The 27,235-nt window shown below is 36.7% G+C and overlaps 1 protein-coding gene across 1 annotated transcript in view; it reads left to right on the plus strand.

The window, feature by feature from the left end:
- The window catches only part of fam189a1 (family with sequence similarity 189 member A1), a 95,856-nt gene that overhangs the window by 55,706 nt on the left and 12,915 nt on the right, over window positions 1-27,235 (plus strand). Inside the window, exons 3-4 of the mRNA XM_042727655.1 lie at window positions 22,083-22,193; window positions 25,281-25,412. Of these exons, the coding sequence (XP_042583589.1) occupies window positions 22,083-22,193; window positions 25,281-25,412 (243 nt within the window). The remainder of the gene's footprint in view (window positions 1-22,082; window positions 22,194-25,280; window positions 25,413-27,235) is intronic.

The raw sequence follows: 27,235 nt of genomic DNA on the forward strand, positions 1-27,235 counted from the left end.
ACAGGAAGCCCTCTCATCCGCATCTGATTACAGTGTGCATGGCACGTCGGTAAACGTTTCTGACATGACATGAGAAGTTATTTGTGCCTGCGTGTGTGTTCATGTGTGTGTGTACATATGCCCGTCTGAATTAAAGCAAATGCTTCTGGTCTAAGTGTGAATGCATTTGCGGTGTAAACAACACATAACAATAAGAGGTAGTGTGATCCTATAGATATTTACAGAACTGTCAGGTGTCTCTCAGCTTGGCTTGTTTGGATATGAACTGTCAAAATCTTTATTGTCAAATATGTCTCTCTCTTGCTCCATGTGACAGCAGCTAGCAGACACTCATAACTGTTAACAAAAACAGCAGACTCCTTTGGATAATTACCCAAACACTACAGCTCATCCTAAGCCTTCTGGGAATACTGTCTCATTTATGCTCGTTTCCTCCGCCTCCTGGAATCCCTCTTCAAATTATGACTTTTATAAATGAGAATAACAGATGATGGTTTGCGTATGCTGTTAAAAACTCCAATTATCTGCTTCTCTCTTCTTATTTATTTGTAGTTGGTAACTGAATACTAAACCAGTGTAGGTTTGTTATCCATTCTTTAGGGTAATCATTTGTTTGTGAATATTGCAGTAATGAGGCTTTTTTTTTTTTGTATTTATGGGAGCGTCATTCATCTTTTTGTTCTACTAAACGAGAACAGATAACAAAGAGTTTTTTTTACTCTCCTCTCTCACCTGTCCGCCTGGCATGGAGTGATGTGATCTTCATGCAGCAGGTGGCCCTTCCACATTGTGCTTTGACACTTGTCACGAATGAAGTAGCACGCTGACAGTGGGGTGTTTGTAAGTCGTCCACTTGCATGAAGGCTTTTCTGTCTCCATGCTGCTACCTGAGTCATATGCCCCAGAGAGGAAAAAAAAGAGCTATAACAGAGAGTTGTATTAGCATCTTATATGTTTAAATTGCTTTTTCATATTTAAATTCTGTGTGTGTGTGTATGTGTGTGTGTGTTTATATAACAGAGGTATATATATTTGTGAAAACCTGATATTTTTCAGGATTCTTTGATGTAAATCTTAACATTGTCACTTACTGTGTATATATATATTTACATTTACATTTACATTTAATCATTTAGCAGCCGCTTTTATCCAAAGCGACTTACAAATGAGAACAGTAGAAACAATCAGATCAACGAGAAAACAACAATGGTATACAAGTGCTATGACAAGTCTCAGTTAGTCTAGTACAGAACACGTAGCCAGGGTTTTTTTTTTTTTTTTTGAATATGATAGACAAGAAAAAGAAAAAGGTAAGTACTAGTATTAGTTGGTTAAGTGCAGGCGAAAAAGATGAGTCTTTAGATGGTTTTTTGAAAATGAGTAAAGACTCAGCTGTTCGAATTGAGATCGGGAGGTCATTCCACCAGCTGGGAGCAGTCCAGGAAAAAGTCTGTGAGAGTGATTTTGAACCTCTTTGGGATGGCAACACAAGGCGTCGTTCACACTTGCAGAGCGCAAACTTCTGGAGGGTGCATAAGATGAACTAGTGAGTTTAGGTAAGTTGGCGCCGTGCCAGTGTTCGTCTTGTAGGCAAGCATCAGTACCTTGAATTTGATGCGAGCGGCTACTGGTAGCCAGTGTAACCTGATGAGGAGAGGAGTAACATGGGCTGTTTTTGGCTCATTGAAGACAACCCTCACTGCTGCATTCTGGATCAGTTGTAGAGGCTTGATAGTACATGCAGGAAGGCCCGCCAGGAGAGCATTGCAATAGTCCAGTCTGGAGAGAACAAGAGCTTGGACAAGAAGTTGAGTGGCTTGCTCTGACAGGAAGGGTCTAATCTTCCTAATGTTGTATAAGGCAAATCTGCAGGACCGGGTGGTTGTAGCGATATGGTCTGTGAAGCTTAACTGATGATCCATCACAACTCCTAGGTTTCTGGCTGTCCTGGAAGGAGTTATGGTTGACGAACCCAGCTGTATAGAGAAGTTGTGATGAAACGATGGGTTAGCTGGAACCACCAGCAGTTCAGTCTTAGTAAGGTTGAGCTGAAGGTGATGGTCATTCATCCAGCTAGAAATGTCACTCAGACAGGCTGAAATGCGAGCAACTACCGTCGGGTCATCTGGTTGGAATGAGAAGTAGAGTTGAGTGTCATCAGTGTAGCAGTGATAGGAAAAAGCCATGCTTCTGAATGACAGATCCTAATGACGTCATGTAGATGGAGAAGAGAAGCGGTCCAAGTACTGAGGCCTTGAGGAACCCCAGTAGCAAGTTGTTGTGACTTAGAAACTTCACCCCTCCAAGACACCATGAAAGATCTATCAGAAAGGTAGGAGTTAAGCCACTGGAGTGCGGTTCCAGAGATGCCCACCTTTCTGGTGATTAACGGTGTCAAAAGCAGCAGACAGGTCCAGCAAAATGAGTACTGAGGATTTTGAAGCTGCTCTTGCCAGTCGCAGGGCTTCAGTAACCGAGAGCAGGGCAGTCTCAGTTGAGTGGCCACTTTTGAAGCCAGATTGGTTGCTGTCCAGGAGGTTGTTCTGTACAAGAAACATAGAGAGCTGGTTGAACACAGCTCGTTCGAGTGTCTTTGCAATGAAATATATATATATTCAACAACAATTCACCTTTAACATTATAGTATAAAATACTGTATGTTACAATATACTATATTCAAAACTTATTGATATTAAGGATAGATAGATAGATAGATAGATAGATAGATAGATAGATAGATAGATAGATAGATAGATAGATAGATAGATAGATAGATAGATAGATAGATAGAAGCATTACTTGAAAAGATTTTGGTATCAGATCGAATGCACTGCACTGTCTGAGAAGGTTTTCAGCAGCTTAATGATGTTCATTATTGGATAAACAATACATTTATGGCTTATGATCTTTTGCAGTGTGCATTCTGCAAATTAAATTAGTAACATGAAACATTCACAGACACTCGTGTTTCTCACTACTTCTCATTTCTACTGTATACACACACACAGAAAGTGATGGTTCACCTTTTGGCACACAGCTATATTCTGAAGTCGCTGTCTTAAGTGCCAAGAAAATTAATTAGAACACTCAGAGAGAGAAATAAAACCCTGAAGGGCTTTAGATCCTCCTCAAGTTTCCTCTCTGGAACAGAGTGCTGTACTATCCGCTCGCTCTCTTACATCCAGCATAACAGCTGCAATTAGTATCTGGTCCACTCTGATTACATGCAAGGTGAATAAAGCTTAATTTCCCTGCAGCTCAGTGAACAGTTTGTGTGTGAAGGCCCTGATAGCAGGACAGTCCGCATATGTCACTGTGACCGCAAGGTGTCCAGTGTGCCGGAGGGAGTGGGCGGTAGTTTTTTTTGCCACAGCAGGTTGTTGATTATGATCTAGCTAATCTGGGCTGGGTCAGATTGATTAAGCAGAGGGAGGTGGAGGAGGGCAGCCTGGCGGTTCTGATTACAGTGGCTGTGTTAAAGCGTTATAATCACAGAGAGTCAAAGGCAAACAGCCCAGAGGACGATCAGCATTCACAATGTGATTTCTTATAGGATTAGAACCTTGCACTGCAAGACACCCGTAGGCTACATAATGCAGCACTGTGTTTTAAACTCAACTCACAAATAACCTCTAGATTGTCCTTCTGATAAGTTATTCATTGGAGTTATTTTAGTTCAGTTTTTACTTCTTTTTCAGATAAAGATAAAAGGAAATTTTTATTTACCTATGAAAGAAAGAATGTAGAATACACAGCAGAAACATCCACTGGTGCTCATTGACATACCTGTCCATCAACAACTGATACTTAGTGTTTATGGTTATATCGATCATTATGAACACCCAGAAAAGCCCTTTGGTCAATATGATCAAAGCATGTTTATGTCAAAATCAGATATAAACCTCACTTCTTGTTCTCAGACACACATACTGGTAAGAAAAGGCAGGTGGATAGACGTGAAGTCCTAAACAATGCATATTGATCTCACAGGCAATCATGAAGACATGAACCAGATTGGTGTATTGATCATAGCAGGGACCCCTGAACTAAATCTGTTTTGGGGTCAGAAGGTAGGTCATAACGGTTCACTGACTCATTACTTCAAGTGAGCACTGAGAGAATGAGTGAGGGAGCTGGGAAGTAGGTGAAAGAGTAAGTAAAGTGCACTGAAATGCATGGTAAAACTGTAATAAATCATTTTAAAGTAGTTTCTGGAAGTGAAAAAGAACCAGTCAGTTTGCAGTGAACAACCATAAATTAACATTCCCAGAATTCTTTGCGTTATACCTCACATTTTATGTTTTTTTTTTCTTCATTGAAATAACCGTTTCTTATTAGTTTTTTTTTTTTTTTTTTTGGTGGGTTTTTATTTTAGGTTTTTATTTTTATTTTATTTTTTTTATTTTATTTAGTGTAGTGTATACCATGATTTTTTTTTCTTCCTAAAATATAGTATTAGTATTTATCTCAGCTTGCATAAAAGCTACTTGTGATGAGCTTTGATTTCATTATGTGACTTTCTCATTGCCACCTCTGCTTTTTGGTGGTTGTCAGTACGTAAGGTACAAAAAAGATTTTAGTACTTAGTACTATAAAACTACTTTAGTAGGTTGGTATTTTAACATTATATCGGTTAATGAAATGTACTTCTTTTTTAACTCTTAAACTGAAGTTCAGATCCATAAAATCTAAAATGTTGCTTCCATATTTCTTATGGTAAACTCCTGGCAACCACAGCTGTTTTTTTTTTTTAAACCACATATTTAACAGATTTTTTAATTGCATTTCTATTTTCTACAGTGTTTTAATTTATAATATATATCATGTTTTTGTAATTTTTATTTTGAACAATTTTTTTTAGTGTATGGGCATTTTTATACAACCCAAAACAAAACTGGTAGGATAAGTTGGTAGGATAAGTAAGATTCTTCCCCTTCTTATCTTGCCTTGGATTCATCAACAGAAAAGAAATGTAATTTCAGAGGCTCAGAAAATTGTTTTGTTTATTGAAAGATTTTGAAAAAACAAAACAAAAACAGTTTCCATCCTCTATAACAAAGAATGTTGAGTCATGCACATTAAGACCAGAGATATTTGATTAAGAAAGTAAATCAAGTCAGTTCTGATTCCATGTTATAATAACTCAGAATCTATTGTGTCATTCAGTAGAGCATGTCTCTGAAATACCAGCTGTATTATTGTTCATTACTGTTTGCAATATTAATGTTCCAACACCCTGCTGTTTATAACCCAGCTGACTTCTGTTACTCATCATCATAAGATAGACATGGATAAGGGTTGGACATGTTTCTCACATGGATTCAGTAACAGTGAGCCATACATTACTTCAGTGTGTGAGTCTCCTCAACATAAACATTTAGCCCTGGGTTAGAGGCTCAGTATATACAGTCAGAAAACAGAGAAGCACTCATTTCACTACAGCTATTTTCTGTCTTTCTTCTGTCTCTGACTCAAGCTGAGTTTGGTCTCAGTGATGGTGTTTATTCTACCGGAGGTTCATTTCAAACAAAGCAGTGAGCCTTTAAAGGATGTAGTTATTTTGAATCCATTTTAGTGTGTACTTAAAGCTTAATGCTGCCACCACACTGGCACACAACCCCAGGATCCTTAGACACTGAGACTCATCTTCTTGTCATTAAACATAGTCTCCACAGTGTTTTCATGTCATGTTGTGTGTCATTACATACTTGGCAGATGGTCCTGTGCTGCTTTCACTGCTGTTTCGCGGTACATTGTCACTCATGGATTTCCGTGTGTGTGTGTAACTGTGTGAATGCCCTCTATAATGGATTGCCCCCTTTCTCTCGCAGACAGAATCTCATGGGAGGAATCCTGGCACACTTGTATTGCCGCCTGTATTATTTAGTGCAGTACTTCTCATCTGGTTTTAGCTTCAGAACCCACATTTCATATTGGACATGATGAAGTAAATCCATGTTCATCCAAATATTTCTTTTACCTTGTGTGGTTTTGTTCATAGTTTTTGAGGATGAGTACATATTGGCATCTGCCTTATTTGGCAACTTCTACCAAGTTACAGTTTACAGTTGCCAATATACTATTTTTACTGGATGCACATATATACATTTATTCTGTATAATATATATATATATATATATATATATATATATATATATATATATATATATATATATATATATATATATATATATATATATATATATATATATATATATTGAGACTAATCAAGCTAAAAATACTATACAGATCAAATCCATTAAGGCTGTAATGATCTGAAACATGAAAACATGACCTCCAAACACAGTTCAGTCCTTGGAAAGCCAAGCAAACACTTAAATTAGTCTCCATGTTCATATGTTTTGTTCTTTCTCAAAGGAACCATTATGTACGGTTACTTAATGTAGTCATACAGGCTCACATTTTTTTTTCTGCTCATGAAGTACAGTCATAGTAATGGTTCTGTTCATCCATTCTGACAAAGGGGATTGTGGGAGCTTGAGTGAACGAGGCATTTGGGGTATTAGAATCCTGTAAATGATGCTTCCACTCTCTGTCATTTTCATTAATGAAAGAGCTGTGAAAGGAGCTATTTATTATGCCTCAGAGCTCTTGTCTTATAGGTTTTATAATGTCATAAGACCAACAAATGACTCTCTCCTTCACTCACTCTCTCACTTTTCTCCTTCTCTTCATTGCGCTCTCTCTTTTTCTCAGACTGCAGCACACTCTCTTCACCAGCACACACATACATCTGTCTTTTTGACAGCCCTGGTGTTCTGGGGCTACACTAGTGTCCTACACTTTCCCCACCCTTTTCCTCTATTAAATAGTGTTATTGTTTGGAGCAAAGCTGTTTGGCGAGACAGGAGAGAGTACTGCCACTCTTCTCAGACTGGAGATGAATCTCTGAGGGGTCGCTGTCAAGACGAGAAGGAGAAGAGGGAAAACAGTCCTCTGTGATCAGCTGAATCAGACTGAAGCACGTAGTGATCTCTGAGTGGTTTAAGAGTACAGGAGAACCGAGTGAAATATAGGGCATAAAATCAACATATTACATCTAATGTTGTTTTTATCTTCTGTAATTGACTGATTTTGTGCATCACATGTCCTAATTTGGCCTGCGCAACTTAAATGTTTAAATAAATAGTTTCATTTTAACACTAGTGTCATCAAACTGAATTGAAGAAACTGTTTTCACAAAGGATGGTCAAAAAAAGTCTCGCTCTAAACTTACTCCATGAGCCAACGTTATTGTTTCAGCCTGCTTAGGATGCTCAAATAACAGCAAAATTTTCTCTACAAGATGTGATAGGAAAAAGCGATATCACCTTCGGATGAAAGTACAAGACGACCTCTGAATTCCTTTAAAAGTACTGAAAGTGACAACAGACAAAAGAATTAGCATATATAAAAGCAGCAATCATTTAAACATTAAACAGTAACTGTAATCTGCATAATTTATTCATGTTGTGGTGCTTTGCTGGGAAACATCTGTTGATATTGCATCTACACATAAGCCTTATTTTATACATTTAGCTTATTCTAACAGTGGTTTATTTATTTATTGCATAAATTTATTACAGTTTAGCACAGTTTTTTATAGATTTCAGTGTCTGACCAAGTTACATTATCATGTGTTGTTGTTGTTGGAAAAATGCACACTGTATTTCTGTATGCCTAAAGTGTATATGCGACCACAATCAAGCCACAATGAGAACATCCAAATTTCATTTGAAATACAAATTAAATAAAGTAATATGTTACAATGTGATTACAGCACCAAATCCACCAGAAACAGATTTTGAAATGTTTATGACAGACCTTGGCTTCACAAAGATTGGATGCCACCAGGGGTTTTTCGCCTCTCATTTGCGAATTTAGCACTTCTCAATTTTTGTGACTCTCTCACTACTTGCTTTGTTCCGCTGTCAATCCCACAGTCCCCGGTGCAAGCCTGCCACTCAACTCTCATAAAGAATGAATTGGAATTGTTCGCTCATGCTCCACTCACTGCATGCCAGTGGACATGTACGGTTTAAAAGAAACCACATTTTGTATTGCAGTGGTTCTGTGGACATTTTTATCTTATGACACTTTTATACTGACGGGGCCCATTTTCGTGATCTCGCTCTGGGCCCCACAAACCCACAGGCTGGCCCTGTTTACTTTTCGTTGTATATAAACATTTGTGTCAAAGTTTCCAGTTTGTATTCCAATGTGCATTATCCCAGCATCAGTCAGAGGAGCTCTCACTGTTCCTGTGGTTTATTTCATTGCAAAATAAGCACAGGAAGAAAAGGAAAAAAAAGATCCATGTTAATAATCCATGCACAAACCCAGAGGTTCCTCTGCCTTTAATCTTCAGGACACTCTAAAATCCTCTAAGTGGGTCTGGTAAGAAATCACTTCTACGTCAGAGCTGAACTTAGCATGTACTGATCTCTGAGCACACGTCAGGTTAGTTTTATCTGTGTCAGAGGCATGGCTAGGGGTACATTAGTTGAATGCAGAACATTTGATATGTTCTTGAGCTTAGAACTGTACTAGACTAAATCCACTGACCTCAGACCTGTTCTTCCACTCCAACAATCCAGCATTTTTAAGATCCCTTTTACATTTCAGACTCAACAGTGCACCTTATAAACCCCAAGAAGCAACATCAGTTTTATTTTGGATGTTTTGAAAAGCTCTGGTTTTGTAAGTTGCATTGGTGAAGAAATTGGTTGTTTCAGTTGCACTGAAAAAGCAAATGCAGTGTTGCAACCTTAAAGAGCTATTTCTGTGTGATTTGCAGTGGTGGACGAAGTACACAAATCATGTACTTGAGTAAAAGTACAGATACGTATAATAAAATAATACTCCAGTAAAAGTAAAAGTACTCCTTTTTCAATTTAACTCAAGTGAAAGTACAAAAGTACTTGATTTTTTATGTACTTAAGTAAAAAAGTAGTGATAGATAGATTTATTGAGCAATTTTATTGAAAGTCTTACTTAAATTAATTTTATATAAGCACATATTTTTTTTATAATCCTACTGCTCAAAATACCTGGAATTTTCTCAAAATAACCAATATATGGAGTCAAAATATATTTTTGTTGTTGATATGGACTAGGCTAATGAGAGTGATGTAGTAATGTTCACTGTGAAGATACACTGCGATGTACCTGAGAGAAAACAGATTTGTGACCCTGGACCACAAAACCAGTCATAAGGGTCAGTTTTTCGAATTGAGATTTATGCATCATCCAAAAGCTGAATAAATAAGCTGTTAGGAAAGGATGATATTTGGCTGAGATACAACTATTTGAAAATCTGGAATCTAAGGGTGCAAAAAAATCTAAACATTGAGAAAATCACTTTTAAATTTGTCTAAATGTAGTTCTTAGCAATGCATATTACTAATCAAAAATTAAGTTTTGATATATTTATGGTAGAAATATCTTCATGGAACATAATCTTTACTTAATATCCTAATAATTTTTGCCATAAAAGATATAGCAAAAGATATGATATAGCCTATTATAAGGAGTAACGATATGTTTTATGAAATGTAGTTAAGTAAAAAGTACGATCTTATGCTTTGGAATGTAGTGAAGTAAAAGTAAAAGTTACTAAAAATAAAACTACTCCAGTAAAGTACAGATACTTGAAAAATGTACTTAAGTACAGTAACGAAGTAAAGCTACTCCGTTACTGTCCACCACTGGTGATTTGATTCAGTCATGTAAAATCATATTTTTGAGTTGAATAAAATCAGTTTATTTAGACATTCAAATGAAGCAACAAAACAAAACATTTTTACAGTCTGTTCCTTGAGCATCCAACAACAGTGTTTTCTGCCAGTTTCATCAGCCCCCACAACAGACAGAACGCTGTCATCTGTGGTCAACCAAACGAATCCATGGCAACATTTTTTTTTTTTTAAATGGATCAATGGCCTAGTGGTTTGTACACATGCACTCAAAAGAAATGCTGTTCTATTAATGCAGTGTCACCTGACCTCATAATCACTCCCTGATGTAGTTTTGTAGAGTTCCCTGTTCTCTCTGAAGTCCTGAATGTATAGTTTGTGTCAGTAATTATTTTTAATTAATACTTTTATTCAGTAGGGACACATTAAACTCATTAAATTACTTTTACATTTTTGCAAAAGATATGTTTTAAATAAATGCTGTTATTTTAAATTTTCAATTCATCAAAGAATCTATAAATTATATAAATTATTAAAGCACAACCGTTTTCAGTCACACTTTATTGTAAGGTCCAATTCTCACTATTAACAAACCATTAATTATGACTTTTTTGTCAATAAACTACTAATTGTCTGCTTATTAATAGTTAGTGCGGTAATTGTTAAGTTTAGGTATTGGGTTAGGGATGTAGGATTTGATCATGCAGAATATGTGCTTTATATGTACTAATAAACAACCAACATGTTAATAATAGGCATGCTAATTAGTAAGAACTGGTCCCTATACTAAAGTGTTACCCTGTTTTGATAATAATAAGAAATATCTGCTAAAAATACAGAAATACAAACAGAAATCAGCTATTTTAAATAGTAATGATATTTTTTTATGACAATATTCATGTTTTTTATACTTTATTCAGTAAATGCAGCATTGATGAGCTTAAGGTGATACTTTCAAATATGTATAGCCTATTTAAACAACAACAAAAAATTATTTCTGGCCCCAGACTTTTGAATAGTAGTAGAACTTCCAAACCAGGATGTTGGTAGTAGACGTCCAGAAGAGGTGACATTGTCTTTGTTTTCTTGGCAACGATGAGCTTATTGTTGTTATGAATATATGAAAGACAGCAGCGAATTTAGAAAAGGGGTCAAAAGAGCTTATGATGTGCTTTTATCCATCATTAACCCTTATTGTTGGAACATTTTCCCTGGAGCATCCTACTAACTGCCTTTTTTAGGGCTGTGTGCGTGTGTGCATGCAAGAGAAAGCGACTCAAGAATGAATAAGTGAAAGAGAGATGGGAAGTAATATTCCATAGGGATGATGCTTTGGATATTTCCCCATTTTCAGATAAGGCTGATGAGCAGTGCCCTCCCTTTGGAGACCCTCTGAGTCTCGGCTATGCTTCCATATTAATTAGAATGTGAATTATACTGCTTATCTGATGCCTCGTGATGATTTGTACTCAAGGTCTCTTTGCCAATTGTGAAGCTAATGTCAAACAATATTAAACAACTATTTTCAGCCTGCTGTTTTCTCCTCATTTACTTGAGAGAGAAAGAACGTCCTCTTTCTGCCGGCCTCTGCCCTGTGTTCAAGAGCAGAGTCATGTGACTGGCTCAGGCAGACACTATTCGTTCACAGTAACTGTCAGAGCAGAATGAGAGGCATCCATCATGTGCAAGTAAACGCTTTCTTTTGCTCATTTCATTCAGTAGCTGGGTTATATTATAGTGTGTGTCCTTTTAGTGTTTGACGTCTTAGTGTGTTCTGAGCAATTGTAAAGAACAAGCTTAACTGAAGCCCCTATAAAAGTCATGATGTGTTAATGTCTGTGTCATATATCTTACAGCCTTGAATCACATCATCCTCTCCTGAACGGGAACCATGCAATGGCAGGCAAACCTCAACCTAGACTATGTCATTTGTGCTAGCTTTCTCTGATATGGCTGGATTAATTATCTGACGTGATGCAGTTGTGGGTGAGAGAAAAGAAAAGCTCCTGTAGATGTAGATGTAGATGTCGAGCCCTAGTGGCCTTCATGAGCAGGCTGCAGCACGGTGGGTCCTCTGATGGCCATTTCCGAGCCACCTGATTGAAATGCTCTAACAAAGGATGCTCTGATCTCCTCTGTCATGTGGTGGTTTCTACCTTGCTGTACCTTATTCTTTCTCTCTCTTTCAACCCTGGATGTCAGCATCATGGTGCAAACCTACAAGAAGAAAAAAGGCATAATAGTGGAACCTCATTACAGGCTGCTCTGCTGGAGCTCCATCCAGGGCCTTTTGTTTTGGTCTTTAGAGGTCAGTGACTGATTAAAAGTTGAAAAGTGTGGGTTAATCACTGACTGACCTGCTGGGAGCTGTTGTGGCCCTCAGTCCATTTTAATCAATGCGTCTTTAAGATGGTGCAGTAGACTACTCCGCCCACAGTGCAGACACCTCCCTGCCTGTTTCCAATTTATTTATAATTTTTTTTACAAAACACAGTGTACATTAATCAACATTTTTGAATGTAAATGTACCCAAATTAGCCCAAAGACTAGTTTTCATTGATAGTCCCTTTGCCAGATGTTATTAGGGCAAAAAAAAAGAAAAAGAAAGAAAAAGAAAAAAACAATAACAACGAAAATTAAACAACAAGTTATACAAACTGACAATAAGAAAGTTAAGAAATATGTGTTAAAAAATTAAATAGAAAGCTGATTATTAAGATATTAAAGTTTACATTGTTGGTTATGAAGAAGCCATTTCTTAAAATGATGCTTAAATGATGTACATTTTCTATTGAATTCTGTTGTGGAATTGAATTCCACTGATGTGATGCTCTGAATGAAAAAACAGCTTGACCAAACGAGGTTCTTCTGTGTGGAATTATGCAGTCAGCTTTAGCTGCACCTCTAGTTACTCTGTTTTCAATAGATTTAAATTTAATAAAATCAAACAGAGGAGGAGGAGCTAAACCATGCATAATCTTATAAACTAAACAAACATTTTCAAACTTAGTGATGATTTGTTTTGTTTTGTTTTGTTTTGTTTTGTTTTGTTTTGTTTTGTTTTGTTTTGTTTTGTTTTGTTTTGTTTTGTTTTGTTTTGTTTTGTTTTGTTGTAATGCAGACTGTAAATGTTTTTAAAAAATTTCAAGGAAACATTAACATTAAAATACATTAATTTGATGAAATACTCATTGCATGCCTAATCAGTAGTGTTTGTTTTCTTTTGTTGTTTTGTAGTATGTTGGTTTGGTTTGGTTTGATTTGATTTGTAGTGTTTTGTTTTGTAGTATTTTGTTGTAATGCAGACTATAAAAAAAATCAACAAATTTTACAAAGTAACAGATTAACTGAAAGAAACAAAATAAAAAAAATGCTAATTTGATAAAATACTCATTGCATGCATAGTCAGTAGTGTTGTTTTGTGTTGTAGTGTTTTCTGATGTTTGGTATTGTAGTGTTTTGCTGTACTGTAGTCTAGTGTTTTGAAGTTTTTGTAGTGTTTTCTTTTGTGGTATTTGGTTGTAATGCAGTCTGTAAAATGTATGTATTTTATGATAAAATACTTTATTTTGCATGCCTACTCAGTATCTGTTGACTGTGAAAGCTGCAACTAGTTGCCAATAATACTGTACTTTTTGTGTTTTTTAGTCTATTATAATCAATTATATTCTACAACTTTATTTTAAAGGCCTTTAAAGATAAGTTTTTCAGGAAAAAAAAAGAGCTTATTATTAAGATTTTACCCAGAAACAGCTGCTGGATTTAGATTGTGACTCTTTGGAAACTCTCTAATTGGCCTTTCTTTGTCTTGATTCTCTGACAGAAACCTTGCCTGCCCTCAGCGGTCGAGGCCTATACAGTAGATCAGTGTGTTTATTATGATCCTCTCAGGGATTAGCAGCTAACAGTAACAAATGAACGTGTAAGTGATACCTACTCCTGGTGTTTAAGAAATTTTCCCCTGAATAGATCCACCGTCTGTGAATAACAGAATACAGGGATTGCCGTGACTGCCTCTGCCCTTGGAGCCTCAACAATAACACCTCAAGGGTTTGTTTGGATGGTGCGAGCAAAGCGTCTGGTCAGGGTGGAGAAGTCACTTATGAGATATTCGTGCCGAGACAGGACAAATGGGCGCTGTGCGGTTTTAATCAGATACGGCTGTGGCTGTGCATATTGTGCTGGCTGACAGGGAAGGGTTTTCTTCTGATACGTAAATCACCCTCTGTGGTCCGTAGATCCCCCGTAAATCACCTGGCTGTAAAGCAACCTCTAACCTTCCTCTTTTCTGTTTATCAAAGCTGCTTGGAGAAAAGAGCAGAAAGTCAAGACCCGAAATACAAAACAAACACCATGCTTTTGTTTTTCTGAAGACTAACAAACCCAGACTGAATGTTAATTCTATCGTGCATTTATGGGCTGTCATTGGGCAATTGTCCTGTCATTTTTACTTTTAGTTTAACAAGCCATAAAAATGCCATGAGGCAGAATGCAAGAGAGAAAATGAGGAAGACAGTAGAGGTCCAGACCTTTTTTCTTTCAAGAATGGAAACACTGACAGAAATGGTGATGCAAAATAGAGACAACGTTTGAGAAAGAGGAGAGAGATACAAAGGTAAATGGATCCACCTTAGACTGTCAGTAGATTGATGTTTCTCTGCCCTTAAGGTGAGTATTCCAGGGTGTGTACAAGTGATGTGGCAGGAACCAAAACAAAATGGATGTCCTAGAAGTAAACAAACTCCAAGGAAGACAGAGAGAAAGACCGCATCAAAACAACGCTGTCCCGATCTCATCCGGGCAGAGATAATTGAAAATAAATGATGTGTTGTCGCAGAGGTGCTGCAGACTAAATACTAATTTGTGCCGCAGAGGCGGGCAGGATGCTAAACCAGCATGTCAGCAATGTGAACAGGCTCTAACCTCTTGCCTTCTCAGAGTTGGCCATCTAATCTTTTTTTTTTTTTTTTTTTTTTTTTTATCCATTAATTCAGCGAGGCCAATTTAGATGTTTGCGGATTTCACAGATTAAGCTAGCTCAGAGTCCATACATGTTAGCTCTGCCAAATTGCTTATTTATCCTTTCTTCCTTCCTCTTATCAAAAAGTCACAAGTCAAATGGAGGTTTTTTTTGAGTTGGTGTAGGGTCAGAAGGTTGTGTTTAAATTGTAGAAGTTTTTCTGAGAATGAACTTTTCTTATCAAACGTAATCAGGGGGTCTAGAATCCATGGACAAAGCTATTGGTAGGGAGCATTCCTGTTTACCTTAGTGCCAGCTCCTTGGCCTCAGGAGTCTTCTGCCATATTTTCTCATTGAGTTATGATCACTATGAGGCCCCAAGTTAATTTCATGCATTTAACAGCCATCCAAAAATGGTCAGTATAAAAATACTATGATCTATTTTTAATATATTTAAATGGTTTTGATTTTATATTATTTTTTCCCCATGAGAATAGTAAGTCCCTTTTATTTATATAGCTCTTTATACAATACAGATTCTTTGTTTCAGAGCCGTTTCACAGTAATAAACAGAATCAGAAATACACATATAAGACAAATTGAATTTCTGCTTTATTGGGGAAGTCGTGGCCTAATGGTTAGAGAGTCGGACTCCCAATCGAAGGGTTGTGAGTTCGAGTCTCGGGCCGGCAGGAATTGTGGGTGGGGGGAGTGCATGTACAGTTCTCTCTCCACCTTCAATACCATGACTTAGGTGCCCTTGAGCAAGGCATCGAACCCCCAACTGCTCCCCGGGCGCCGCAGCATAAAAATGGCTGCCCACTGCTCCGGGTGTGTGTTCACAGTGTGTGTGTGTGTTCACTGCTCTGTGTGTGTGCACTTCGGATGGGTTAAATGCAGAGCACGAATTCTGAGTATGGGTCACCATACTTGGCTGAATGTCACGTCACTTTCACTTTTCACTTTCACTTTCGTCACTTTAATTTAGCTTTTAAATTTTAATTTGTTTATTGTTTTTTTTCATTTCATTTTGTTGTTTTTTGTTTTTGGTTCAATAACTGTGTAAAGTTCATTCAATTCAGCTGTAAGCCAGGATACAAAAGTCAACATTGACATTGTCAGCTCAAGTCAGTTCAATGTTTATCAAGTACAGTTCAATAGTCATCGATGTTGCAAAATTAATCAATTATAGAACAAATCTGGATCCATTATATAGCGGCTCTATGGAAGACAATAGTGTCATCAATTCAGTTCTCAAGTTTTATTCTTTTTCAATAGTTTCAGTGCAGTCAAATCCATAATATTACTGGATATTAAGTGATTTTTAAAGCCCAACTAAGCAAGCCAAGTATCTTTCAGCAGATGCTATACTTGGCCCATGCTAACTAGCTAACCTTGACCGCTTGATATTCATGACATACCTGCAATATTTTTAGTATAAACTTAAAAAATCAATTTCACCGATATCTTACACAGCAGAAACACCTCCAATCTTCTTCACACACCCGGTGTACACAGACTGTGACGGACACGTTCACATTTTCTTCAGTGTTCAGTGATGTGCTCTTGATGCTACACGCTCCCTCAGCCACCATAGCTAATGAGCGTAATGAGGAGCCGGATGGACAAAGACAGATGATTGGTACGATGAAAGGTAATCCTCCATCAGTAGGGCAATTAGCAGCCGACATTAGTCTGAGCTGAGAGCAGTGACGGGGTCTGAGACCTGCCCGAAAATCTCTGTCTATCAAACAGAGAGGCAGAGATGTGCTTAGTGTGAGTCATCACCCTGTCTGTAGATTGATTAGGGTGAGATTTTTTTCTTTCTTAGGTATTTGACATTGATAAATTGAGTCATGGGACAGAGAGGTAGCTAAGGACCCAGTGTGTTTACAGTTTGGTGAAGCATGTGGATTTTGTTTAGGAATGTGTCTCTTGGGGCTTTGTTTAGACATCTTTGAAGTCAATGATGAAGGGTTTCCTTTTTGCTAAATGTCCCTGCTTCAAGTCTTTTCTTAACTAGCAAGTGATGTTAGTTTTGTAGTCACGATGTGTAGGTGTCAGTTGGGTTTTAACATTGGTAGGGACATTTTATTCAGTATTCAGGAGTATAAACATATGCACTCATACAGTACTATAACTTTCTCTCTCCAGAACACAAAAGAAAGTATTTTTTTCACCCACCCAGTGGGTTCTTTTGTGTGGAAAGATGTAGGTTTGGAACAATGATGACAGGATTTTTTAAATATAATTTTTGATGAACTATCCCATGTATATGTGCACATGTGTATAATATAAATATATACAGTATATATGTATAATCTTGGTTGTCACTGTGTCAATTGAACTTGAACCATTAGAAACAATAATAATGTTTTTCTGTTCTTGGTTGTGATTTAGTTTCCTTTTTGATGTCATGACTCAAAAAGAAGTAATAAAAAGCACATTAGCAAAACACAGGCTTCAATTCAGAATTCAAACAACATTTTACTAATTTCCTTATTTACACATCACAAATTTGCCTAACACAATTACACAGTACCCACTCATCTATGTAAAATAAGCAAACAAACATCTCCACTGCTGATCAGCTGTTCATGTCTGATTTTTTAAATACATATATTTGTCTACTACCTTTTATACACTAAATAAAAATATCCTAACAATGCACTGGAGTTTGGTGAAAATACATTTTATACAGTATAAAAACATTTTAATGTGTTTTTAAAGCATTTTGATTTTATCTAAGGTGCACATGCACAATGTTAAGCTCATACAGTGCCCTTAGACAGTTAACTGTTCATTTATTTTGTAAAAGGAAATGCAATATACTAATTTTGCACTTAGGTAAATTGCATGTAATATTTATATTACATTCAGTCACTATTTAATCCTTAGATATTTTGGTAGGAATTTTTCAGTAGTCTATTGGTTTAGTAAGAACATTTCTCTAGCCTTGAAACCCAAATCTATACACATGGACTAAAGCTAATAGTGTTTTGAATTTAAAATTGCTTCCCTGATAAATGTTGCTGTTTGAAAAGTTTAATAAGTATAAAAGGTCCCATATCCCCTAAGGAGAAATAGCGCACTGTTAAATGGGTTGAGTGTAAGTTTGTCTTATTTGTGAGATTGCATCAACCTATGTTCAAGGAAGCTGAACTATTGGGAGCTTATTGAGCGGTTGATGCTTGACTGCTCTGCTTCTGAACAGTGAGTTGGATAATCTTAACTGATCCTGAATAGAGAAGCTGGGTGCTGTATTACGATTCACACCTGTTTTCAACCTGTAAGTAAGAAGTACATTTTCACACCACATATGGAGTGCACATGTTTTTGAAGATAGGAACTCAGCAGTTCACAGTGATACATCTCAGATGTTGTTCTAAGAAAAACGTAATGTAGTAAAAGTCATCCAGAGAAGTGCCAGTGGCAAAACATTGCTTATGTCAATAAGGCGTAGTGATGTTGTTGCTTGTGATATGTGATAATACAGTGTCTTTGCTCTCTTAACTTGGTATTTGTCCCATTTACGTAATAAAATAGTGTCCCTAGATACACAACACTGAATTAATGGTGACGATGGCAAACTATAATAAGCACCGGCTGTATCTCATCACAATCTGCCAGTGATATTCTGTTTTAATGCCCCTCCTCTTGTTTACACCATATTTCTTTGGCTCCCAGGCTGCGTGTGAGCTGCTGATATGAGGGGCGGGTGGTGTTGATTGGATGGTAGGTGGTTCTATTGTCACTGTGAGCACAATCGTCCATGTGTTTGTATCTCCACCAGGTGGTCAGAGAACATTGATAAATATGTCTGCAGTTAGTCAGCCCACACTGGATCTTCAGTTTGTTCTCTTTTAAATTGAATGTCTCCCATTTTCTTACTGTGGTCTTTCCAGTAGTTCTTCTCGATAGGGAACCTGTCAGCAATTACTGCTTAACAATAGGTGTGAATTGTTTCATGGCTGATGATCGTTCGTGCCCAGCGCTGGCGCCGGTGAGTGGCACGTGCCAGGCGACTCATCGTACTGCTTGGCATGCAGGTGGCAGATGGGCTGTAATTAATAAGAACCTGTTAAACAGTGATATGTGATCCCACACGCTAATTAGAAAACAGCAGCATGGAGCCAGGCAGAGTAATTAGTCCGTCAGGGCCGGGGCTCTCAGGAGTCAACCCTCCTAAAGGAGATTTTAGCCAGACAGAGACAACTAACATACATCATGCTTATTAAGATTGCTGAATGACACAACCACCTATTATATAGCTTTAATGCTAACAGTTTAGAATAGACCTTAGGAATTTGACATGGATGAAAACGAGGCTGCGAGGGAAGGACTTACAGTCTCTTGCTAAGGTCTGTAAGGTTCTGTTTTTTACGCATTATAAACTAAGAATGAACAACAGTATTTATAGCATTAATTGAGGTTTATGTTCATTTTTTATGTTCATTTATAGTAATGCAGTTTTATTTTATTATTTGTAAAATATAGATTTAAATATGAATCATATTGTACTCTTTTTATATATAAAATAAAAGTGTAGTATGATTTTTAAAGTACAGTATTATTATTATACTTTTTTAATGTTTCAAATACTACCATTTAAATGTTTTTGGTCAGTAAGATTTTTTTGTTGTTGTTGTTTTTGATCAAAAATACAATAAAAACAGTAATACTGTGAAATATTTTTACAATTTAAAACATATCTTTTCTGTTATAATATTTTGAAATGTAATTTATTCCTGTGCATGCTAAATTTGTCCTGAAAACTGCTTAATAATTTTGTGGGCAATGTGGTGCATTGTTTTCAGGATTCATTGATTCTTTTGTCACTTTATAAATATTTTCACTGTTACTGTTAATCATTTTAATCCATCATAGCTGAATAAAAGTACTAATTTATTTTTAAAAATCATGCCCAAACTTTTGAACTGTAGTATTTATAGCATGTGTGGAAGTTAACATTAACATATAGGTTAAAATGCTGTAAAAAAATAAAAAATAAAAAAATATTGTTCTTCATGATTGAAAGCAAAATGGTTCAGATTTCATGTTTATACAGTTGTAGAAAGCTGCTGCTAAAACAAAAGCCCAGACAACCTACAGAGAGCCTGTGAAGCAATCGGTGAAGACAGCATGTTGCAATTAAAGTTAAAGATTGAATTTGAGTCGCAGTTGTAGATTTGAAGTGCTCCAGCTGAATTTGTCTTTTGATATTGCTCACTGCAAACTATAAAGCATTTGCTGAAAGGGACCATTTTCCCTCCTCTGTACTACCAGCAGAGTAAATTAGAGAAAACAGGAATTGTGTGTTTTATTGGCTACGCTCAGCTTGCATTGAAAGGACAGCTGAAGAGTGGCCCATTAAGCTTTCCCTTATCACTCGTGTTCTGAATAACATCTTTTCAGTTTTTGCTTTACAAAATCAGACTCATTATTTCCTGCGTTTTAACCTGGTCCTCAGCCATCATTTGTGCTATAATGTGTTTTCTCTCTGTAAAGTGATAGAGATGTCATCTCTCCGCCTGAAGCTCGGGTTTGGTTTCATATTTGTCATCCTGCACAAGAAAAACAGTCTGACATGAATGTTGTTGTCAGTGATTAATTATGAAAATCAGAGAAGTCTGTTTCCCACAGCAAGCAACAACAAATGTGATGCTCTGTTCAAATCGCATTTTTATCATACCATCTTTGAGAGATAGATTTGCATCGTTTCCTCTCTGAGCTCGTAAACTTTCCGTGTCCTTTGGTCCACAAGACAGAACGCAACCTAGTTCAGTCATTCAGCTGCAATGGATCACCACTGTCATCTCTACAATGTCCGTACTTTATTAAGTATGGAGGAAATCAAGCGTGAGGCTTCCTGTGCGCCTGAGCCAAGGACCTTCACAGCCCTAGGATGCTTGTGAACCTCCTCGTACATCAGTCTCTTAATCTTCCAGTTTGCTGGTAGCCTGAAAAACACTTATCACATTCATATCTCCCAGCGTCCCTCACACCAGCCCTCCCACATATCGTAAGTGTCAATCTGTGTCTGTGTGATAGACTTGAAATGACTGTCCAACTTTCACTTTCAGCTCCAATCACTCTCTCTTTGCTGACATGTCTGGTATTGCAAGGTTAATGTCCCGTCAGGTGGAGGGTCTCATTAGTAAACCACTGTGTTGGGGAAGTAAGGCTACTTTTGATATATGGCTCAGTGTCCTAGTCTGTAACCCAGGGTAGACCTGACAGCTTTAACTTCATTCTCTCACGCACAAACTTTGATTTAAAGCAGCCGGAATTTTTAACATATTTCATCCTTCAGGACTGAAATCCCAGAAGTGTTAGCTGAGAAATAAAGAGAATTGTTTTTAATAGCGAGTTGGGGGAGAGGAACCAGAAGTTGTGGTTCTGCCAGTGGTGCAAAAAGAGAAAAAATGACCACGCTTGAGATCTATCAAGCTGCATGGGGCCACATTGATAGGATGTGGGTTGGGGGAATTACGCAAAGATTGGTTTCTCTAGCTGACCATATGTCACTGGCCATGTATCAGCGTGGTCTACCAAGGAATTGTGGAAGAGGTAGTATATCAACACCCTGAGAAAAATAGCCCGATGCTCTGAAGTGCGCTTGTTTTATTCATTTATTCATGTGAGCTGTTAGGGGCCGTCTCTCACAGTAATGAGTCTGGGCTCAGATGGTGAGATCAACGTTAATTGTTTTGGTTGAAGTCATTGATTATTGAGTGCTTTAATTATTAGTCACATCTGTTCCTTTCGCTTTCCCCATGGATGAATAGTTCGGATCAATCACATTCGATCTTTCACGCTCCTATTTCAAGTCCCATAGACCACAATTGGTTTATTTTTGGTCTGATAATCTAAACAGACTCAGGTAATGATATTTCCATTCTGCACAATGGTTAAGTTTGAAAAAACAAGACTTTGTAAAATGTCTTACAAATCACATAGTGAACATGTAAAAGAGAGAGATCTTGCAGAGATATCGTGTACATGGAAAACCTGAAAAAATAAGGGAATTTTAAAATTTATTATTTTGCATACATGTATACAAAACTGTTCAAAATTTTGGAGATAAGTTTTTTTTTTTTAGAAAGCATGCATTAAATTGTTCAAAAGTGACAGTAAGGACAATTCTTTCAGACAAAAGACAATTAAGACCATTATAAATTATTTAAAATATATGCTGTACTTTAGTGTTTTCTATTCATCAAAGAATACTGAAACATCACAGTTTCCAAAAAATATTTGAATTCATGGACTTTTGTTGGCCAAAATATGTGGGAACCCTTTATGTGGAATCTTTGTGCGAAGCCTTTTTAATGAGATGAAAAATTGCATCCTACTGTTTTTTTGTTTATTAGTAGGCTTAATATACCAACATAAACTGACAGTCTATTCCATTCCTTTCTCCACAGATAACTTTCTTCATGCTGTTGTCTGCTGTGTGTGTGATGCTGAACCTCGCAGGAGCCATCCTTTCCTGTCAGAATGCCCAGTTGGTCAACTCTCTGGAGGACTGTCAGCTGGTGAGAGAGCCATGTCTGAAATCACTTCTTTGTTGTAAAGGAAACCTCAAATAAATTCTTATGTCCAAAATAGCTTAGTGAAAATAGCTTAGTCCTAAACCTGTGTCGTTTTATCAGTCACTCAAAACTAGCATGTCACTAAAGAATCAATCCATTGGGCAATTATAGCTCCCAGGAGCATCATTCATTAACACGATGCCCTTGTCAAGATCTCAGTAAATTAGCTCAACAACCAGTCGCTAAGGCCGAGAAAATGAGAATGTCTGTCGGGACCCATTTTGTACGTCCTGTAATATTCTGTTGGAGCAGAAATAAATATTAACACCCACCACCTTTGTCCTCAATAAAATGGCTGTCTGATCGGCTACCGAAGCTCACAGGGGTTTTCTAGGAAAAAAAATCATAATCATCAATTGTCTGGGGAGAGATTCTGTCCTCCTGTGATTGAAAGTGCAGCAGCTGAGTGAATGGGAGTGGGTGAGCATCACATATATTAGCCACGAGGCCCTGTCATGAGGTCACTTTTGGCTTTGCAAGAGAGGAACAAATTCTTAAAATGTTTTTAGAATATGAGAATACATACTGAGTGTACAGTATCGTGGACTGAGTTTATTCTGTGTTCTTACTGTGGTACAGTTATCAATATGAACGCTGTAAATTGACTGTAAATTGTAAAGCTAAAATATGAAATCTAAAAAGCCATTTTTTTATGGCAAATCATAATATCTCTAAATTGTTGTTTTTGATACTGAAGGATATCCTCAATGAATGGCACAGTATGTTTGTGTACTGCCCATTGTGCTCTTTGAACGAAGGCTTATAAAAGAGATTAATACAGCAGTCAGTCTTTGTTGTGTTTTCTATTGGGGTTGATTTATCAACTCTACAGTGGGTTCAGTGCTGGCCCAGCGCAGCATAACAGCTCAGCACGGCTTCCCCCAGAACTGGACACCCCTCTCCAGCTCTGAGACCATTTATCTGCCTGGTGTGGAAGCAATAAATAACTAAATGATCAGATGAGTCACAGTTTTAGAACTGGTGGCAAATGAACATTACATTCTTAGGATTTTGTAAATAAACATAGGACTAAATCCACTGTATCTGGAACATTTGATGGAGTTTAGCTGAAGATCTTACAGTTATTAATTATTCCACATCCATATTTCTGCACACAGTACATTAATCACCAGGTAATTCTTATTTGTTTGTTTCAAACACAATTAAATGCATGACTGGTTTTCAGTTTATGGATGGAGGCTTTAAATTTGTTCTGAAAGCAGTCTATGTTTATATTTATTAAAACACGGAAATCCAGCTTAATGGCAAAGCTATATTAAATTTTTGAATTGAGTGATTCAACAGTGAGTTAAATAATGTCTATTCAGTTTAGAGGTAATTAGAAACTGTCTTGTGTAGTGGGCAGTCAGTTGGAACACACTTTCATAATAAAATAAATAAATAAAAAGAAACCTTGCTTTATAAATAATGATCAGATGTTTTTGAAATGAATGCACAGTGAAAGTGTTGATGGCTCTTTGAAACTGAACCTGAAATGCTGTAATGATTCATCTTACAAAGGAGTGAGCACACACATCACAATGTGGCATGAGCTCAGTAGACTGAATATGTCGTACAGATGAAATATTCAGGTGATTTCAATCATTTTATCTACTGTGAAGAACTCACTGTGGTTGATATGAAATCATACATTCATGTAATCAAATATAAATGATCGCTCTTTTTCTTCTAGCAATGAAAAGAAGCTTTAGTTGTGACATTTTGTGGTATGTGGAATCAGTGGGAAATGGTCCAGTTTTTATCCAATTTATTTTATTTATTTATTTATATATTGATTTTATGACTCTTTTCTTTTCTCTTTAAGCAAGCGGAAGCCAGTGGTGATTAGATTTGAAGTCTCACTCAATCTACAGTGGGGAGTTTGTCTCAAAAGATACTAATTTAAAAAAAATAATAAGAATTAATAACATGGAGATCTTTCTATTGTCCTCTTCTTAAACAGGCCCTTCATAATCCTCCAGTAATTCTCCATAATTAAACAGAAACAAAACACTGTCTTAATCACCTGTCGTCATGGAAACATGACATTGAGAACCCAATGGCATTTCTCACCTGGTGCCGTTGTGCAAAAACAGGTCACGGAATTATCCCTCTCTTTGTCTACAGGTTCAGGCCAGGCTAAAGACAGACTTCTGTCTCCAACACTCTCTTCTCCACCTGATATAGGGATTAGCATGTTGGATTAAGCATTTCTCCTCTCTGCCTACTGAACGTTCGCCTCCTCAGAGACATGATCCTGCCATGACTGAAATATTAATGAAGTTGTTTCCCCGATTCAATTAACCCCTGCTTGCGAAGTTCACACATTGCTTTTGTGCAATATAGGTCAAATGGCGACTTCGTTTCAGTCTAACACAAAAAGCATTTATAATGCTGGACCACCATGTATGGGATTTATTAATTAAGTCCTTTCTTAACAAACATTAGTTTGACTGGGATAATGCTGTTAGGTTTAAGAATATACGAAACTTATTAATGTGGAAGACTTGAGTAATTTCTCTTTCTTTTTTAATACATTAAGCTATCACAATATGCAGCTACTTTGTGTAAAAATAGTTGTTTGGAAAAAAATTGTTAAAAGTGTTCACATCGAAAAAGATTTGAATTTAATTTGTGTATTTTATAAATATGACCCTGTCTGCTAGCTGCCAGCTGTCTGTCATCTATGATAACTTTTAACCATCATGTTTAAATTCAGTGGCATCAAAGACAGCCGAAGAATTTGGACATGCCACAAAATTAGTTTTTGTTGACAATTTCTGAAGGGGTAATATGATCCTGTTTCTCTCAGGCAGACAGGGAACACTATTTCACGTCTGCTGAACAAGTGTCATCACTGTATCATTCTTGTGATGGAAGGGATTTAGTATGTTACAATTGTCCCTGGCCTGCCCTGTCTATGTGTTTGATTTTTCCTTGAGCATTCACACAATTTATTGTCCATTTTATGCAGAAATAAACATTTGACTTGCATGAAACTGAAATCAGTTTGTTTCTGTCCTTCTGCAGATCAAATTTGACAGTGATGGTGTGTGTGTGTGCTGTGAGCTCGAGCACCTGAGATCCACCTGTAATAATCTGGGAGATACGCTTAAACTTAACCCGCTGCGGGACTGCAACACCATACGTCTCCGCCTGAAGGTATCATTGTGTGTGTTTGTTAAATCCTGGTATCTGTATCTTTTAACAAAGAAAATGAGATGAGATATAATGTTTGGAATTGATTTCAAAATAGCCAGCTAATTTTCTGTACATTCTTTAATAGCCTCTTCTATCAATTTGATATTCCAGTATTAAGATTTTTTTTTAACATTCTAATTAGACTTTTTTTCTATTTTGCCTCAGTTAATGAATATTTGATTAGACAAGTAAATGAGGACAATTAAATACATTAGACATGTAAATGATGATTATTTCATCATTTTGATGATACACAATGTTTTAGCATTTTCATTAGATTTGAAAGCATGCATATGTTGTTGTGTAAATATCTAATCTTATTTAATAAATCAGATTAAAGACTCTCATTATCAATAAAAAGTATTTAAGAATAAATCAAATGGTAGTGTACTTGAGAAAACAGTCTAGTACCCCTCAGTTATATTCCTTAAAAGGAGAAGTTTACTGTATATAGACAACATCTTGATAATTAAGGGGCCTTCTTAGGGACTGTACTGTACATTACCATTCAAAAGGTTGGGGTAAGTGTGTTTTTTTTTTAATTATTATTATTATTATTATTATTATCATTATTCTCATCAGGGCTGCATTTATTTGCTGAAAAAATATGGTAACAACAATAATTTGGTGAAATATTATTAAAACTTTAATAATAATAAGAGACATTTCTTATTATTATCAATGTTGAAAATTCTGCTGATCAATATTTTTGTTGAAACCATGCTACATAATAAAAAAAAAAGTACTTTATAAATAGAAAGTCCCAAAGAACAGTGTTTATTTGAAATGGAAATCTTTTGTAAAATTATATATATATACTGTCACAATTGATCAGTTTAATACAATAAAAGTATTTTCTGACTGACCCCAAGTGTTTGAATGGTAGTGTACACTGTGTATAATTAAGGACTGTATACACACTCTAAATAACAGAGAGCAGAAACGGAATGGATTGCACTGTAGAGTAAAAGAGGAGATTTGGTAGTAATCTGTGTTTATAGTAAAAATCTGCAGGTTCAGACCGAGGTAGGGATGATATAAAACTAAAAGAGATCTTAAGACCTCAATCTTCTCTGGCACCATTATACCTATGGGCAAGCACTTAACCCCAAGTCACTCCAATGATACTGTCCCTGCAGAAACAGCACTGTAAGTCACCTTGGATGAAGTGCCTTCAGTGCTATGAATATGTAGTGTTCATTTAGTAAATTAACATAGCTCGCATTGCGATCCTACAGTTTTTGATTATGTTTTTGTATTTAGTTTTTTCTGGGATTGTGGTATTCTTATAGTATATACAGAGACCTTTTAATGGTTTTGGGATTGTACCTTGGTACTGTTTTTTTTGAGCAACTAAGAATTTTTGCATTATATTTTTAAGAAATGCATTTGTAAAATATCATACTCATAGCCTGGAGAAGTATTTTTTGGCTCTACTCCCTTGCACATTTGCTGGGTTCCTCCAGGGATTTCTCCATTTTCAAACACTTTTTCGTTTGACTTTCAGAGAGTATTTGAACCATTTAGCAGAGCAAGAATTACATGCTTTTCCCGCAAACGTCTGCCTTATTGGACACATCTCTTCGTGTTGCACTGTAGGTCTCTCTCTAATATGCAGATGAGACTCAGTCATCATTAGTTATGCATCTTCAATTAGCGCTCGCCGCTGGTTCCCTTTCCAGTGTCTAAGCAATTCACTCATGCTAGCCATGATCCCGGCGCATTTGGCAGCTTTTGAAACGGTTTGTGGTAATATGAGGCTTCCACAAATTTGCGTATACAAA

The sequence above is a fragment of the Cyprinus carpio genome, chromosome B7, assembly GCF_018340385.1.
Source record: "Cyprinus carpio isolate SPL01 chromosome B7, ASM1834038v1, whole genome shotgun sequence".
NCBI lineage: Eukaryota > Metazoa > Chordata > Actinopteri > Cypriniformes > Cyprinidae > Cyprinus > Cyprinus carpio.